Raw genomic sequence first — 16800 nt, forward strand, 5'->3', positions numbered from 1 at the left:
GCATTTGCAGGTTACTGCATTTGGAGTTCATACATCTGTGCCTTCTGAAATGGCTTTTACGTGGAAAATCCTCACTGAGTAAAACAGAGAATGGATATGAGGTACAGTAGCATGCACATTTAACCAATTAGGCCTAAAGAGCAACTTATGTACATTCTATAACCTGAAAATATAACCCAATATAAAACCATAAATAAAATATAGCTTGAATTTAGCAAGTCACAAACTTAGTTTAAAAAGAAAAGTGCAAACTCATATATTAGTTGTTCATATATTAGGCCTTCACAGTCCTAGATGAAGCTCTTCACAGCCGCCTAAAAAAAAAAGTGATTTATTAAGAGCTATTTTAATGTTTAAGTTGCATCAAAAACATTTAGATCAAGAAATGCAAAAAAACAAAAAAAAAAAAACCTGCTCGGTTTGATGAAGTAAAAATCATCAATGCTCACTGGACATTCTTAGGCCGCTTTGTCAGTGTAAGTACTTAATAGGCATGGTACAAATAAAACACAAAGTTCTGTAAATATTTCTGAACATATAAGAATGTGGAGTTTTGCAAGTTGTTCATAAATGTGTGCAAAATAAGCACTGCATGCAATTTACATCAAAGCACTGAAAAATGATCCAGAGTTTAATCCATAGACACTGTGCTGGTTTTCAAGCACATTTTCAAAACTTCAGACATGCCAACTGAACAATCAAACATGTATTTATTTTATTTTATTTATTTGTGCAGGTGGTAATTGTGTCAGATAGGTTTAACTATTCAGTCTGTTCAGTTTAATTTAATTGACAAATGGGAAAAATATTTTTAAATGCATTTTAAAACTAATAATTCATTTTGTACTAAAAAGAAACAAAAAAAAAATACTAATTTAATTTATTCATTTAAATTACATTTATAAATGTCAATAAATACACTGACAGTTACCTGTGAGAAGGTTTGTCTCTGTCACCATAGCAACAGCAGGTCTGCGCATGTAAACACTGTTTGCCATGGAGACAGCTGTTTAAAGGAAATCAGTCGTCCGGTCAGTTAGAAACACATCGAAAAAATGGAGGAGAACGAGTCGCAAAAAGTTGACCAAAGATTTGAGTTCTTAGAGAAGTGCGTGTCGAAAGCGTTTAATGTGAAGTCTGACCGCTGGCAGAAATGCGTTGCCACAGAGGAGCAGCGGCAGCTCATTCAGGAGTTTCTGGATAAACCTGAACACAAGACTCTGGTTATATCGTCAAACTCCGCCGGACAGCTGACCCCTGCTCTCGGACTCTCGGGGACCGGGAAGAACAAGTCGGTTTATTTCGTTAAACGGTGTAAAACCGCACTGTCCGCTGATAAAATGAAAACACAGTTGTTTTGTGGAGACATGTGCCACTCTCCTCTGGAGCAGTTTTCAGTGCTGGTGGAAAAGGTGAGTTGCTGATTCGCTAATGAATCATTCTTTGGAACCGGTTCTTTTAAACGAATCATTTAGATTCGCAGTAATCTAATGTTTTAGTGATGTGAGGAGCCACTTGCTAAAAACTAAACTGTTAAAGTATTAGAAACATACTGTATAAATACAACCACAGAGAGCATTAGTAGCTATCAAATATAGTATCTGACTCTACTACAAACTGCAGCACTATTAGGATACTACGTGTATCGTGAGTTGACATCGTCTCTCTCTCTCTCTCTTAATTAATTAGGTTTTAAGTGACATCTATTTTATTAATTTATTTTATTTACCGTGACAATATTTCAGCAGTCCTCTACAGGTACATCTAAAAAAATTTGAATATTGTGAAAAAGGTCAATATTTTTTGTCACTCATTTCAGAAAGTGAAACCCATATATTATATAGATTCATTACACACAGAGTGAAATATTTCAAGCCTTTATTTCTTGAAATTTTGACTATTATGGCTTACAGATAATGAAAACCCCAAATTCAGTGTCTCAGAAAGTTAGAATATTACATAAGATCAATAAAAGAAATGTCAGGCTTCTGAAAAGTATGTTCATTTCTATGCACTCAATACTTGGTTGGGCCTCCTTTTGCATGAATTACTGCATCAATGCGGCGTGGCATGGAGGCAATCAGCCTGTGGCACTGCTCAGGTGTAATGGAAGCCCAGGTTGCTTTGATAGCGGCCTTCAGGTCATCTGCATTGTTGGGTCTGGTGTCTCTCATCTTCCTCTTGACAATACCCCATAGATTCTCTGTGGGGTTCAGGTCAGGAGAGTTTGCTGGCCAATCAAGCACAGTAACACCATGGTCATTGAACCAGTGTTTGGTACCTTTGGCAGTGTGGGCAGGTGCCAAGTCCTGCTGGAAAATGAAATCAGCATCTCCATAAAGCTTGGCAGCAGAAGGAAGCATGAATTGCTCTAAAATGTCCTGGTCGATGGCTGCGTTGACTGTGGACTTCAGAAAACACAGTGGACCAACACCAGCAGATGACATAGCAGCCCAAATCATCACTGACTGTGGAAACTTCACACTGGACTTCAAGCAACATGGATTCTGTGCCTCTCCACTCTTCCTCCAGACTCCAGACCTTGATTTCCAAATGAAATACTAAATGTACTTTCATCTGAAAAGAGGACTTTGTACCACTGAGCAACAGTCCAGTTCTTTTTCTCCACAGCCCAGGTAAGACTTGGTAGGCCTTTTCCTGAAGACGTCTGAGCTTTGTGACTCTTGATGCACTGACTCCAGCTTCAGTCCACTCCTTGTGAAGCTCTCCCAAGTGTTTGAATCAGCTTTGCTTAGCAGTATTTTCAAGCTTGCGGTCATAACTGTTGCTTGTGCACCTTTTCCTACCCAAAGTCTTCCTTCCAGTCAACTTTGCATTTAATATGCTTTGATACAGCACTCTGTAAGCAGCCACACCTTTCAGTAATGACCCTCTGTGACTTACCCTCTTTGTGGAGGGCGTCAGTGTTCGTCTTCTGAGTCATTGCCAAGTCAGCAGTCTTCCCCATTATTGTGGTTTCAAAGAACAAGAGATACCCAGAATTTATACTGTATGGATGGTCATTAATTGAAACTCAAATGTAAATATTCTAATATTTTGAGATACTGATTTTTGATTTTCATGAGCTGTAAGCTCTAATCATCAAAATTAAAACAACAAAAAAAACTTTTGAAATGTTTTACTTTACATGCAATGCATCTAAAATATATGAAAGTTTCACTTTTTGAAATAAGTTACAAGAAAAAACACTGTTATAACACTGTATTAGTGTTATAACTTGTCTAGAGTAGTGATGTCCGCTTTGCCAACGACTCATTCATTTGAGTTGGTTCTTTGAAAAGAATCGGTCAAACCAGTCCTCAAAGCTGTCTAAATGAATCGGTTCACGTGTTACAGTTCGGTCATTCCAGGAGAGTTTCTGAGTTCATTCACACTACATACAATCGACTGAAATCAAATATGCACATATATTTTCCATGTGTAGGGTCTTCATTAAGTTCAATATCTTTCACACAGACAATGTTTTAATGCTCTGTTATAAATTACTTTTTTTTTTTTTTTTTAAATCGTATTAACAAGTTATAAACAAATGCTCCTGTCTCTTTTCCCATACATATATTGAATGTTGTCTAATGGAAGAAAGTGTACTTGATTGTAGTTTAATATAATTCATTTAAATTTTAAGTTTAAATTGTAAAACAGATTATAACACTGTTAGAAATTATTTTCTCTTCCACAGCTCATATAATATTCAGTTATTCACAGTCAGATTTGGTTAAATGAAAGTTTTTTTGCTACTGATTTGTTTTCTTCAGGTATTTTGCACTGTCCTCATAGTTTTGTTATTGAAGCCACATATACACTGAATGCAGAATTGTCAGCATGAGGAAATTCTGCCTGCTATGCCTGTGAATTTGACAATCTTTATATGACGAGTTGTTGAACAGTGTGAAAAAGCATGTTACAGCACACAGATTTTCCTTATGCGATCATTAAGAGACATGTCATCCTTAGTTCAGAAACTCATTCTCATTCACCATTGTTCAGGGCTTACACAAACAGGACCGTCTGAGGCCAACAAAACATCACAGCAGTTTCTAAGCAATGGCCATTGACCTGCCTGTCACTATAGCAGTAGAAGGTCGATTCATGCAAACACTGGGTTATTATGGAGACAATGGGTTAATGTAATCACCTTGTGGTGTAATTATATACTTGACACCACAAACTGTATTAAAGGGTTGGTGAATTCAGGATTTTTTATTGTGTTCATGTTTCTCTGACAGAAAGTCATTTTGGATGAAAGTCTCCACAAGAATTAGAGTTTACCAAATTAGGGACTTGTCCAAATATCACAGCCTTTTCTGCTTTCATCTTTCCCATGTGTTGAGGTTGTGGAACCGGTGTTGTCCAATGATAGGAACCACCGGGACTTTCCTCATGTCATCTCTCAGGACCTCATGCGGCACATCCACGCGCTCAAAAACAACGTGTTTGTTATTGCTGGACAAGTCAAAGGCAAAACACACCTTCCCGTGCCTCCAGGATTCGAGCAGGTTGAGCCAGTCGCTCATGAGGGAGATAAGAGGTGGGTTCATGGAGCCATGACATTTTAATAAACATGTTTTTATGTCTTAATCCATGTGCTGTGCTGAATATTCTTTATAATTCCAATTTGGTTTTCCAGTTTAAAAATGACTGGCTTTTTAAAAATTGCTTGTAATTGGGACTTTTACATTAAACGTTCCCTCCTGGTGGAATGACCTGCCCGACTCAATCCATAGCCATCGTCAACACATCTTTTCCATCTTTATTTGACCTCTAACTCTAACACTGTTCTAATTCTACCCCTTTAGACTTGCACTCTATTCATTTACTAACTAACAAACTAACACTAGCTTGCTCTATTCTTTTTCTATTCTATCGGTTTTCTTTTTATTTATTATATAATAATAATAATTTAAAAAAAAACTTGCTATGTGTAAGCTAACTGAGACTTGTTATACTTGCATATTGCTCTTTTGTTGATTTTGATTGCTTCCATTGTCTTCATTTGTAAGTCGCATGTAAATGTAATTCAACCTTTTTATGAACTCATTTTTTTTCAGTTAGCACTGGTTTTGTGATACTTTCTGGAACCGATTGATCATGGGTCTTATTGATCTGAGATTGATCAGTTTTTTAGCCAAAATTATCCACAAATAATGTTTTTTGTTTTTTTACTCAAAAACTGATATGTTTCAGCTCAGATCAATGAGGCCTACGATCAGCTGGTTCTAAAAAGAAGCGCAAAACCTGTGCTAATTGAAACACATTAAACTAACAAAAAGAACCCAATATTTGGTGATAATCATGACAAGAAATTTATAAGCAATTTCACCATTTTTGACCAGAACTCCACAAGTGTTAATATGAAAAAACTCCCCAAAAATGTACAAAAATTATCATTGATTTTGGGAAGCTGTGTGTGAGCAAAGTCAGAATATTTTAGTTCAATGCAAAAACATTAACTAGCATTTTCAGGATCAAAATAACCAGAACACTACACGAGGGTTAGTTATTTGATTTGCATTGAACATTGATTTGATGTTTGCAGTATGCATCTTGTGGATAAACGACTCATTCATTCGATGGAGACTGTTGTGATCGATTGGAGTCATCAGGTCTATAAGGTCCTGAAGAAGGACTCATCAGAGCCGTTACTTGAGGGCAAAAACCCCACTCCACATACAGAGATAAAGTTTTGGAAAAACAGGTTAGTCCTGGAATTCAGTCACTCAGATGTTGCCTGGAAAGCTCCTTCAGTCTTGTTTGTCCATGTTATGTTATGTTGTAGGCTTGCTGATCTTCAGGGAATTCATAACCAGTTCCAGTCCCCTAGAGTTCTGATGCTGGCTGAGCTCCTGGCTGCCGTCGACAGCAGTTATTATCCTGCCTTTGCAAAAATGCTCCGGGACGTTTCAGAAGGTATAACATCAGCTTCTGCCATAAAACATGTGATGCATTAATTGTGTGGAAGCTTTGAATCTTAATTGGATTTGCGATGTGTTTATTAAGCTCGAAATGAGACGAGGGATATCAATACCTTCCTCAAGCCAATAGAGAAACTTGTAGAAGATGTGGAGAACGCAGACTTCAGCGAGGTGAAGGGAAAGATCGCTCCTCTCATGCACACAGTGTGTCTCATATGGGCAAACTCCAAATACTACAACAGCCCAGCCCGAATCATAGTTCTTCTACAGGAGATCTGCAACCTCCTCATCCAGCAGGTAAAGGGCCAGTCACACTACATTTTATATTCCACCGACTTTCATTCATAGTTTTCAGTCAAACATCCATAGAACTGCAGCACAAGCCTGTCAATTTTCCACCCGTTTCCAAGCCACAAATATTTAAATCACCCTCTCAAAAGAATAAATCAAAGATATGTGAACAAAATGCAAGTTTTTGCCATAAAGCACCTGCCGGCCGCCGCAATATTTCAGTCTAAAACGTTATGAAAAACACTTAAAGTGCCTTAATATATTAAAACATATTAAAATATCAAATTCAGTATACACCTTATTGATGTGATAAGCAGGGTTGTAAATGGACATGTAAAACCGTTTCTGGAGAATTTTTGCCCTTACCTAAGCCACATACCTTCTATGTAGATATCAGAACAATTTAAAATATTATATCAATGCATTCTATGGCACCTTTAACACTGAACCTAACGATACAAAATATAACCCGATTGGACAGCTTTTATTCACTTTACATTGCAAAATTAACAAGTGTCTAAAATAATGCTGTGTGCTGGTTAAATGTGCTGTATGTGTGTACATATGGTGGTACAGTATATTTACCAGCTTATAACTCTCAAGAGCTTATAAAATGTCTAGAAGAGTTATAAAGCTGCAGGAATTCTTATGTCTCAAATAGAGATCCACTGCTAGGAGACAATGGTTCTAATGCAACAGAATGAGGTATGCTTGAGTATTCTGTCCAAATTAAAGTCGCATATTGTGACATCACGTCCTTTTTTTTAGATGTTTAGATGTCTTTAGTCTGTGTTGCGTTCATATATTAGTCGAACTGCACCAGATTTTGTTTGGAAGTCTGAAATGCTGGGTCTCTGTCTGTTTGTTTGATGCTCACCAAAGTTCAGATGACAGCGTTCACACTTATTCAAATTAACCACACTAATGGAGCAATTGCAAAAGCGGGAACACACCTTTAGATCAGTTTGGTTCATCGGCACACCAAAAGAGAAAGCTTTTTACATATAAGTGTTGTTTGTCAGGCCCGGACTTTCCTGAACCCAGAGGATGTCCTGAAGGGTGATGTGCTGGAGAGCCTGTCCCGAGTGCAGATGGCTATAGATGGGCTGACACACTTCAAGAGCACATATGAGGACAGAAGGGCCAATCTGAGTCAGTACCAGAGGAACCAGAATGAGGTGAAGCCTTGGGATTTCTCACCCCTCCTGGTGTTTGTCGGACTGGATCACTTCATGAAGAGACTCAGAACAATTGAAGTAAGTGGAGAGATGTACTCACTCACACATGTTCACATATGTGCGTAGTTTGTGTTTAGGCCATATATGGAATTATTTTAAGAGTCTGTAGTGCAAAATGTGGTATCAGTGTTGTCTGGTTCTTTTTCATTGTCATCGTCTAGACTCTCCTGCTGACTGTAGTTGATATGATGAAGTTGGAGAAGGTCGAGTTTGGAGGGATTCTAGGAAAATCTCTAAGCCAGCGAGTCCAGTTCTTACATGAAGACTTCTTGGAGACATATAAAACATTCTCAGAGAAGCCGTATGACTGCCTTGATGTTAATAATGTGGTAAGTGGGCAGCATCTCCAACAAAACGCAACACAAACACTGAAGGTTGACGTAGCTGTAACAAATGATGCTTCTTTTTAGGAGTTTGAAGCAGATTTCATGGAGTTTCAGCTCAAGGTGGAGAATACCGAGCGGCAGTTGAGTACAATCTTTTGTCATGCTTTTGATGATGCTGCTGGTCTGGAGCACGCTTTCAAGGTGAGCAAAACTTTCTGAAAATGTGACAATAAAATAACATTTGAAAGCCTTTTTTGGTGCAGAGCTGCACACATGCTCCTGGTCTTAGTAATAACAAAGAGTTTGGACATTATACATAGACAGTTTCAGTGCTTTTTTCAGTCTTTAATGAGTTGTAGATACCTGCATATTATCAAGTCCCAATCAGGAACGCAGCCTGAATTATAAGACTGGAATGTACACAAATCTCCACAGACTCCAGATCTTTAACAGAGCTCAGTTTGAACCCTGCAGGAGAAGAAAACACGCTTTAGGCTCTTTGTGTATTTTTGAGTTGTAGTCATTTGAACTTGCAATGAGCAGAATATTCTACCCTGGAACATATTTTCATTACTGTTATATTTGATTTTTGCAGTTGATAGTGCAGTGAACCATAATATTAAAAAGTATGTCTTTGGATGAAGTTGGTGGAAAGCATTTGTGTTTCTGAAATACAATAAACACAACACAGTTTCAAAGAGTCTCTGCTTGGCAGGTCTTGGACATGTTTGGCAGACTGCTGGAGCGACCCCTGATAGCAGCCGATGCTCACACTAGATATCGGATGCTGATCAAAATGTTTGACAAGCAACTGGAATGTTGCAAGATGATCTTCAAGCAGCAGATGCAGACTGGAGAAACCCAAGGTTCAGTGTCCACAAACAACATCACCTGGCTGTTTGCTATTAACTTTTTTGACTTGACATCTGCTGTTAATTGGTCTTCCAGGTTACTCTCCTGTCTCCAAGAACATGCCTGTGGTTGCCGGAGGTTTGAAATTTGTCCAGCAATTGCAGGAACGCATACAGATCCCTTACAATAACTTCAGATTCATCAACCACCCGTAAATATCTTATGCTTGGTGTTTGATGGGAAGGCTCGTTTGGAACTGCTTCTGTGTTAAACAACCACTTTATTTGTGTGATAATAGATGTATGGAGTCTGCGGATGGAAAGGAGATGATCCAGAAATACGATGAGTTGATGCAGCAACTCAAAGGGTCAGTGAAAATATTATATAAAATGTATGTGTGCAGAGCTGGGTAGATTGCTTACAAATTGTAATTCGTTACTGATTCCAAATTAAATGACAAAAATTTTAGTAACGTAATCCATTACATTACGCATTTTAGGTCATTTTGATTACTTTCAGATTACCTTTGACCTAACTCGTTTATGACATTGATTTAAATAGGAAAATCTTGTACCATATTGGCATAAAAATGCAAAGAGTAAGAAAATGTATTCCATTTGTTATTAACAACATGAAGCGCTTTAAACATTATATTACATCAAAGTTTCCCAAACTAGATTTGTGAAGGGACTGCAGGGGGTTTATGAGTTTAATGAAAAGCTAATAATTAATTAAATCATATATTGATTTTAAATCAATTTTAAAATCAATCAATCAATCAATCAATCAATCAAAAAAAAAAAAGTTTGTTTACCTGCATGTCATGTGACCATAACCAATGTCAGACTACCGTGAACATGCAAATGTGTTACTTAATTATCAACATATTTATTTTAAAATCTCAGGTGTACTTAAAGTAAATATATTAGATGAAAGAAGATAAGATTACAAAAATGTTTGTGAATTTGTGAATTTTAATGTGTAAACACCTGACACCTAATGTCTTTGTGTGAATGTCCACAAAACTGGAGGACTTTCTGAGTGTATGGAAGTGGTAGGCTATTTTAGAAAGGAAAAATTAAAAGATGAAAAAGAAGAATCAGGGAATAGAGCGTGTATGTGAGGTTTTAGCCCAAAATACCCCATAGATCATGTTTATAGCATGTTAAAACTGCCACTTTTAGGGTATGAGCCAAAATGCCTTTTTTGTATTTGTCTCTTTAAATGCAAATAAGCTGGTGCTCCTGACCCCCTTTTCAGGAGAGGGTGGTGCTTGAAGAGTTCATGCTCCGGCATTTGCAAATAAACATTCCTCTATTAGTACAAGCCTGTTATCTTTACAGAAAACGTACTCGGTTTAAAAGTCGGTCATCTGATTGTACTGTAATGATGGGGGAAACAAAGCTTTTTGAAGCTTCCAATCAACTGAATAAATTGCTTCCCAAAATGATTCACTCGAAATATCATACGCTGGTGATGCCTGCTGGTCAAAACGGTGTAAATGCAACAAAACTCTTGCCAAATCATGCAAAAAACAACAACAAAAAAAAACGTTTTTTTCAAACCCAATGCAAATGCTTTCTTGAAAGTATAATATATTAAATGCAATCAAAATAATAAAATACCATTAATGAAAATAATATTTTAATATTTTAATATAATAAAATTCCATTATGAAGTGTCTGTATAATATGATTTTTTTTAAAAATAATTATTATTAATTTGCTGGGTTTGTTTTGTTTGTTTTATGGAGAGCTTGTCTAAACAGGCCAGGAAGAGACTCTTAACTCATCCTTTTAATTACACACGTCTCATTAAAAATGTCTTAAAAATGTATAAAACTGATCTGTGATCAGAGATGCTGGGTCAATGGTTCGCCGCTGGGGGTGATCTCAATGAACTCGCATGATTCACGGGTTCACAAAGATCACCCCCTAAAGTAAACTATTGAAATTTTGAAACGTTTTGAAACAGTCATGACGTTACCAGGCCTCGTTTACTGAAATCACGTGACTTTGGCATTTAGGCGAGATTTCTTCCCTACAACGACATCATCATAGGGAGAAATCTGGAATCATGTGTCCAGAGAGACTATTTATGATTTATTGGGATTATAAAAAAATGAGTGGGTGGATTTTTACCATTATAGGCTGGTTGTTTTCACACACTGTGGCCACACAACTGTGTTGCAACACCTTATAAAAAGGATTTTTGCATAATAGGTCCCTGTTATTAGTCATGTTTATTTTGATTGTGTGTCTCAGCTGATAACTTTAATCCCAGATGAACCGTTTTTGTTTAACCAATGTATAGACCGCTATGATCCACCTTTGTTCAAATAAATGAGGCTTTTTATTGAAAGACCTATATATTCTCTGCTGCAAGCGGGAACAGTAAGGTGTAATGTGAAGATAGGGTGGTATTGCTGAGGGACCTCAAGCTCATCATGGAATAAACAAATACAACATGATTTATTTGCTCATTTAGGCACTAGTGTCTGTAGCTTATTACTTCAGGGTCTCATTTTCTCCAATTATGTGCAATGCTTCCATATCACAGCTTGAACAATGGTTGTGTAATGCATCGCTGATGTAGGAATGTATGTTACATGTGACCAAGGACGTGATGCATGTGTATGTTTCCCTTCTTGTGAGAAACAAATGATGCATTTCCCAAGGAGCCAGATATGCGTTCTCTCCTGTCAGAAATTAAGCCTCTTCGTTAGATGATGGTAATCAGCGATGTTGCGTAAACACAATCTAGCTGGAGCTGTTATTGGTATCTCTAGTCATTATTTCTTGACACTGAGACATATGACTTGTGTGAAGCAAAGCGATATTTGATTTCATGGACCGCAGCTCTGCAACTCTAATAAGACGATCAAGCTCATACCAAATCCAATAAAGGCCAGAGTGTACAGCCTCTCACAATTGGCCTATAAAGAGATTACTGTAACAGTACAGGGACCCGACGCGCTTCTTGATGAATGCTGTGCCAACAGTTAAAAACTTACACACATGAAACCCTACTTAGATAAGCATTTGATGGTCGAAAACTGTGCGTATGTTTAAAATTGGGATTTGAATGTTTGCCTGTTTAGACCCTTGATGCATGTGGTTGTTCACTAAGTGTTCACAATCCTTCAGCATTCCTATCTGTACTGTCCTTCAAGTCAAGTCAAGTCGAGCTTTATTGTCATTCCGCTACATGTGGGGACATACAGTGGAACGAAATGTCGTGCCTCGCAGGACCACGGTGCTACATAAATACAGACATACAACAATGAAGTAAAAAAACACTATAAACCTATACACAACTAACCTACTGACAGATTTAACTATTAGTATACTATATATAAGTATTTACCCTATACAAACTAAAAGGATAAAGGATAAAAAATACAAACTATACGAATGCTTCACATAAATATTTACCCTATACAAACTAAAAAATAGAAGATAAAAAATGCAAACTATACGAATGCTTCACAAATACTGTACATGTGCAAAGTGAGACATTTTGAGTCAGCAGCTGGTTGGGGAACAGTGCAGGATGATTTGTAGTGCATGAGCATGTAAACATACATATTGCTGAGTCTTTTGTGGGATTGTGTACACGCAGCAGTGTGTGTAAAGCGTCTAGTGCACATAGAGGAGAGTGTGTTACTACAGGTGGTTTGTACAGGCCCACTCACCTTCAAATCAATGTTGCTCAAAACATTTTCTAATAGGCAGTTCTGACCACATATTTATTCTGTGAAAGCAAGTAAAGATGTTTGAGAGAATGAAGGTGAATGGTGATTCATACTGTCAAGCTCCAACAAGCAAAAGCATGCACTATAAAAGTGTTCCATATGGCTTGTGCACTATATTACTTCTGAACAGACTAAAATTCATGCGATCATTTATCTTTCCATCTAATCCAGCTGGAAAATCTCCACTGCAATTGCATTTGATGCCAAAAAGGCATCTTTGTATAGAGTGCTCTTTAAAGAAACTTCTTTGTTTTGTTCATCTTGGCAGTTTGAAGCACTGCCCACATTTGATGTATGAAGAGCAACCATTCATTAAAATCCCTAATTTTAGCATACATCAAAAATGACATGTTAGTAATTCTCCTGCTGCATTTATTACCAGATACGCCTCTAAACTGTATGACGTCTGGACGAGTTCTGTGGCTGAGAAGTCACAGTTTAATCTCCAGAAGCCGCTGATATCCCGAGAGCAGAGAACGAGACTCATCTCTGTCAACTTCAGCCCGCAGGTCAGGCTGTCGCTCTCCTCACACACATATGTTAATATCTACAGTCCAGTTCCCTCATCGAATGTGACTCTCGTCTCGCCCTGTAGCTGGTGTCGGTGCTGCGGGAGGTGAAGTACCTGGAGGCCAGACAGGCTGAAGTCATTCCAGATATGGCTGCAGACATTTATTCCAACAGAGAGCTGATGTGGCAGTATGTGGCCAATCTGGATCTTACAACCAGCTGGTACAACAAAGTGATGAGCACCGTGCTTGAGGTGGAGATGCCGCTGATCCAGAGCCAGCTGACAGACATTGACGCCAAGCTCAAAGAAGCTGAGGGGAACCTCTGCTGGACAAGCCAAGGTAGAAATGATCAGTGTTGAACCCTCAGATAACTGAGATTGATCCACTACAGCTGTTAGTATAATGCAAACGTCATTATGAACACTAAAAACTACAGCATCCTGCAGGCTAATTCAGTTAATGTAAGTTAATAAAAATAGAGTTGTTCATGTTATTTCACAGTGCATTAACTAATGTTAACAAGCACAACTCGTGATTTTAATAAATGTCAATGTTTCTATGTGAGAGGGCTCAAATGCAGGATGGAGTTGACAGTTTATTAACAAAACAACAGACAGGACAAGAGATGGTGAGGAGGGGAGAGAACACAGTCCAGACAATAGGCAGGGAACGAATGACGACAGGCGGCCTAGTTGAGCGGTCGCAGAGTCCAGTCCAGGATGGTAGACTGCCAGAGAGCAGTGAAGGCAGCAAAGCTGGAGGCCAGAGATTAGCAGCGGTGGCCAGACACTCCATGCTAGTGATGTCACAGGCTCGGCACAGGCCTAGCAGCATGGCAGACCCAGGGAGGGGACCGGTAGCCCAGCCTGCTGGACAGGACAGAATGAGACGAGACAGAGGACTGACGAGAGACTAAAATCTAGAACAGTATTAAGGACAGGAGAACATGAGCAACAGGTGACAACACTCAGACCAATGGGAACTAAACAAGGGGGCGTGGTAATGGGTAACAAGGCGGCAGGACTGGAGGAGTACATGGCAGACAACAACAAAGACAGACCCATGTGCTCAAACACAAAACAAACATAGAAACGTGAAACACAGACAACACTGACAAGACAATGAGGGCAGGATCCTGACAGTATCAAAACCCCAACATAGAGGGGAGGGAGGGAACTGATCCAGGCCAATGGTTCATGGCTGGCCAGGGAGGTCTCGGCCCTGGGGAACCACTACCAGGAATGACAGAGGGTGGGAAGGGAGCCCGACTGGAGGTGCCTCTAGGTACAGGGACTCGCACTGGGCTGAACTCGGGATCTGGAGCCCTGTCTGCGCTGGATTCTGGGACCAGAGCCCTCTGTGGGCTGATCACAGAGACTGGGATGCGCTTACGTGGAGCTGGCACTGGAAGCTGCTCTTTGAGGAGCAGGCACAGCAAAGCGCTTTCGAGAAGCCAGCACTGGAGCGAGCTCTGGGGCTGGAGCCGGCACTGGAACTGCGCTCTCAGGAGCGGGCTTGGGAACAACGTCCTCTATAGCGGGCTTGGGGACTGCTTTCACTGAAATGGATCTGGGGACCGCACTCTCTGGAGCGGGCTCTGGAGGAGCGGACACTGGAGGAGTCCTTTCTGCAATGACCTCAGGGACCGCACTACCTGGAGCGGATTTCAAAACAACCTCCTCCATAGCGGACTCAGGGAGCTCCTGGACTGGGGCGAACTCAGGGCGCTCCTCTTCGGGAATTTCATTCTTGATGGCCATAGTAAGGGTGGCGAAAATCTCCCTTGTGGAGTTGATTAGGTTAGCAAGAGATTCAGAGATGGCCTCAGCAGCCGTGACAACGGGCTGCTTATGGATGGCCTCCATGGCTGTGACTGGGAAAGCGGGGTGCTCAGAGACGGCCTCCGTGGCCATAACAGGCTGAATGTGAGCCACTGGAATGGCCTCCATGACCATGACTTTAAGAGCATACCGCTCAGGAACAGCCTCTGGGGGCACAACAGGAACCTCAGAGGTGGCCTCTCTGACCATAACAGGCTGAATGAGAGCCGCTGGAATGGCCTTCGTGGCCAACATAGTGAGCATGGGCAGTTCAGGAATGGCCTCATTGGGCATAACTTGATTATCAGAAATAGCAGGTAACTCAGAGATAGCCTCTGTGAGTACAATGGGCTGGATGAGAGCCTCAGGAATAGCTTTTGTGGCCAACACAGTGAGAGTGGGCTGTTCAGGAGTGGCCTCTGTGGATACAACTTGACTAACAGGAATCTGTTGACTTCACATGACTAGCAGGAACATTCTTGGACTAGACATGACTGGCGGGAACACATTCTGTAGACAAGACAGGGTTCAAAAACATGGCTTCAGTGGATCTAACAGGAAGGACATTAGACTGCACAGCATGGGCCGCTTTCTTCATCTCCTGACGGATAGAAACTGCGTAGTTGACCGCCTCTGTAGTATCTGTAGCCATCTCGGCCAACACAGGCGGAGAGGTAGTGATCTTGGTAGTCTCAGTGGAGACAGGAATTGGGCCGACAGAATGTGACAAGTCGGGAACAGACCTTAGGGACAACATAAGACGCGACTGATTCTTGAATAACAGGAGTGCACTCAGTAGACTCTGGGAAGACAGCGGTTGACATGATAGACTCAGAGGTGTCTGGTGCATACTTCATAGACTGAGTGATGACAGTTGTCGACACAACTTGCTCCTGGATAACGGTAGTAAAGGAGACATTGCGATTGAACGAATCATTTAAACGGTTAATTCATTCGAAACACAGCATGCTGCTCAGAGACGCATAACAGTGCTGTGGCTGTGTTTGGAATGATTTTTGCCAAACAGAGCAAAAACAGGCATTAAGAAAAAGTATAATAGTATTTCAGTGATACTAAAATAGCTCAAAATATCAGCATTTTTCAGCTTTCTTTAACATAGAACATTTGTTGAAGGCTCAGATCAAACTTCTTTTATCAGTTTCTGTTCTTATGTGGTGATTTAGCTTAATTATATTGCTCTTATATTTATAAGTCTGCCTCTGTTACTGTACTTTTTTTTTTTTAATAGTTCACGTCATGTTGTTTCAGACCTTTATGATTTATTTCTTCTGCTGAACCCAAAAAGTGATGTTTAGCAGAATGTTCATGCTGCTTTTGTCCGTATGATAGAAGTAAACACACCACATAATCATTACAATAGTCATAGTGTTTTAAACTTTTCCCTCTGTTGTAAGATGATCATTTATGTTTGATTTTATAAACTGTAGATTTTTATATAGACTAAATCTGTGTTTTTTTCTGGTAGGGATTTGGGAATACATCCAGGATGTCCGTGAGACGGTACATGACCTGGATCAACGACTACAGAGGACTAAAGACAATGTTGAGGAGATCCAGACTATCATGAAGAGCTGGACTACCCCAGTCTTTGAGAGGAAGGAGGGGAAGAAAGATACTCTTCTAAACCTGGAAGATAAGACCGAGCGTCTGGAGAGAACGTACGGCCAGATCCGAGCTTCAGGAACCAAGATCCATCTGTTGCTGAAAGTATGCAATGACAAAAGCCAGCGGTGATCCCATCAGATAACTACTGACAGAATGACACATTTTAAAGGAACTGCTCACCCTAACATTTCCACTCCTTATAAGAATTATCTTTTTGTTTTTTTTTCAGGACAACATGTCACTCTTCAAAGCAGACCCGTCGTCTGCGCAGTGGAAGGTTTATGTGGAGTACATTGATGAAATGGTCATCGATGGTTTCTTCAACGCTATTGAGAGCTCCCTCAAATTCTTCTTAGAAAACACAGGTGTGCTTTTGAATTTTTTTTAAGCTTTACTAAATATGATTATAGGGATTTCCCTCATTGCAGACTTATTGTTCTGCACTAAA

General features: G+C 39.8%; 1 protein-coding gene across 1 annotated transcript in view; it reads left to right on the top strand.

Moving 5' to 3' along the window:
* Nucleotides 1-1055: 1055 nt before the first annotated feature.
* dnah9 (dynein, axonemal, heavy chain 9) overlaps nucleotides 1056-16800 on the top strand; it is a gene marked incomplete at its 5' end in the record, with an annotated part of 106009 nt that continues 90264 nt past the window's right edge. Inside the window, 15 exons of the mRNA XM_079398499.1 lie at nucleotides 1056-1412; nucleotides 4353-4549; nucleotides 5558-5716; nucleotides 5798-5928; nucleotides 6019-6230; nucleotides 7247-7480; nucleotides 7624-7791; nucleotides 7873-7989; nucleotides 8504-8654; nucleotides 8737-8851; nucleotides 8939-9007; nucleotides 12777-12903; nucleotides 12990-13245; nucleotides 16213-16454; nucleotides 16582-16717. Coding sequence (XP_079254625.1) covers nucleotides 1056-1412; nucleotides 4353-4549; nucleotides 5558-5716; nucleotides 5798-5928; nucleotides 6019-6230; nucleotides 7247-7480; nucleotides 7624-7791; nucleotides 7873-7989; nucleotides 8504-8654; nucleotides 8737-8851; nucleotides 8939-9007; nucleotides 12777-12903; nucleotides 12990-13245; nucleotides 16213-16454; nucleotides 16582-16717 — 2671 coding nt within the window. The remainder of the gene's footprint in view (nucleotides 1413-4352; nucleotides 4550-5557; nucleotides 5717-5797; nucleotides 5929-6018; nucleotides 6231-7246; nucleotides 7481-7623; nucleotides 7792-7872; nucleotides 7990-8503; nucleotides 8655-8736; nucleotides 8852-8938; nucleotides 9008-12776; nucleotides 12904-12989; nucleotides 13246-16212; nucleotides 16455-16581; nucleotides 16718-16800) is intronic.

The sequence above is a fragment of the Barbus barbus genome (assembly GCF_936440315.1).
Source record: "Barbus barbus genome assembly, chromosome: 38".
Classification (NCBI taxonomy): domain Eukaryota; kingdom Metazoa; phylum Chordata; class Actinopteri; order Cypriniformes; family Cyprinidae; genus Barbus; species Barbus barbus.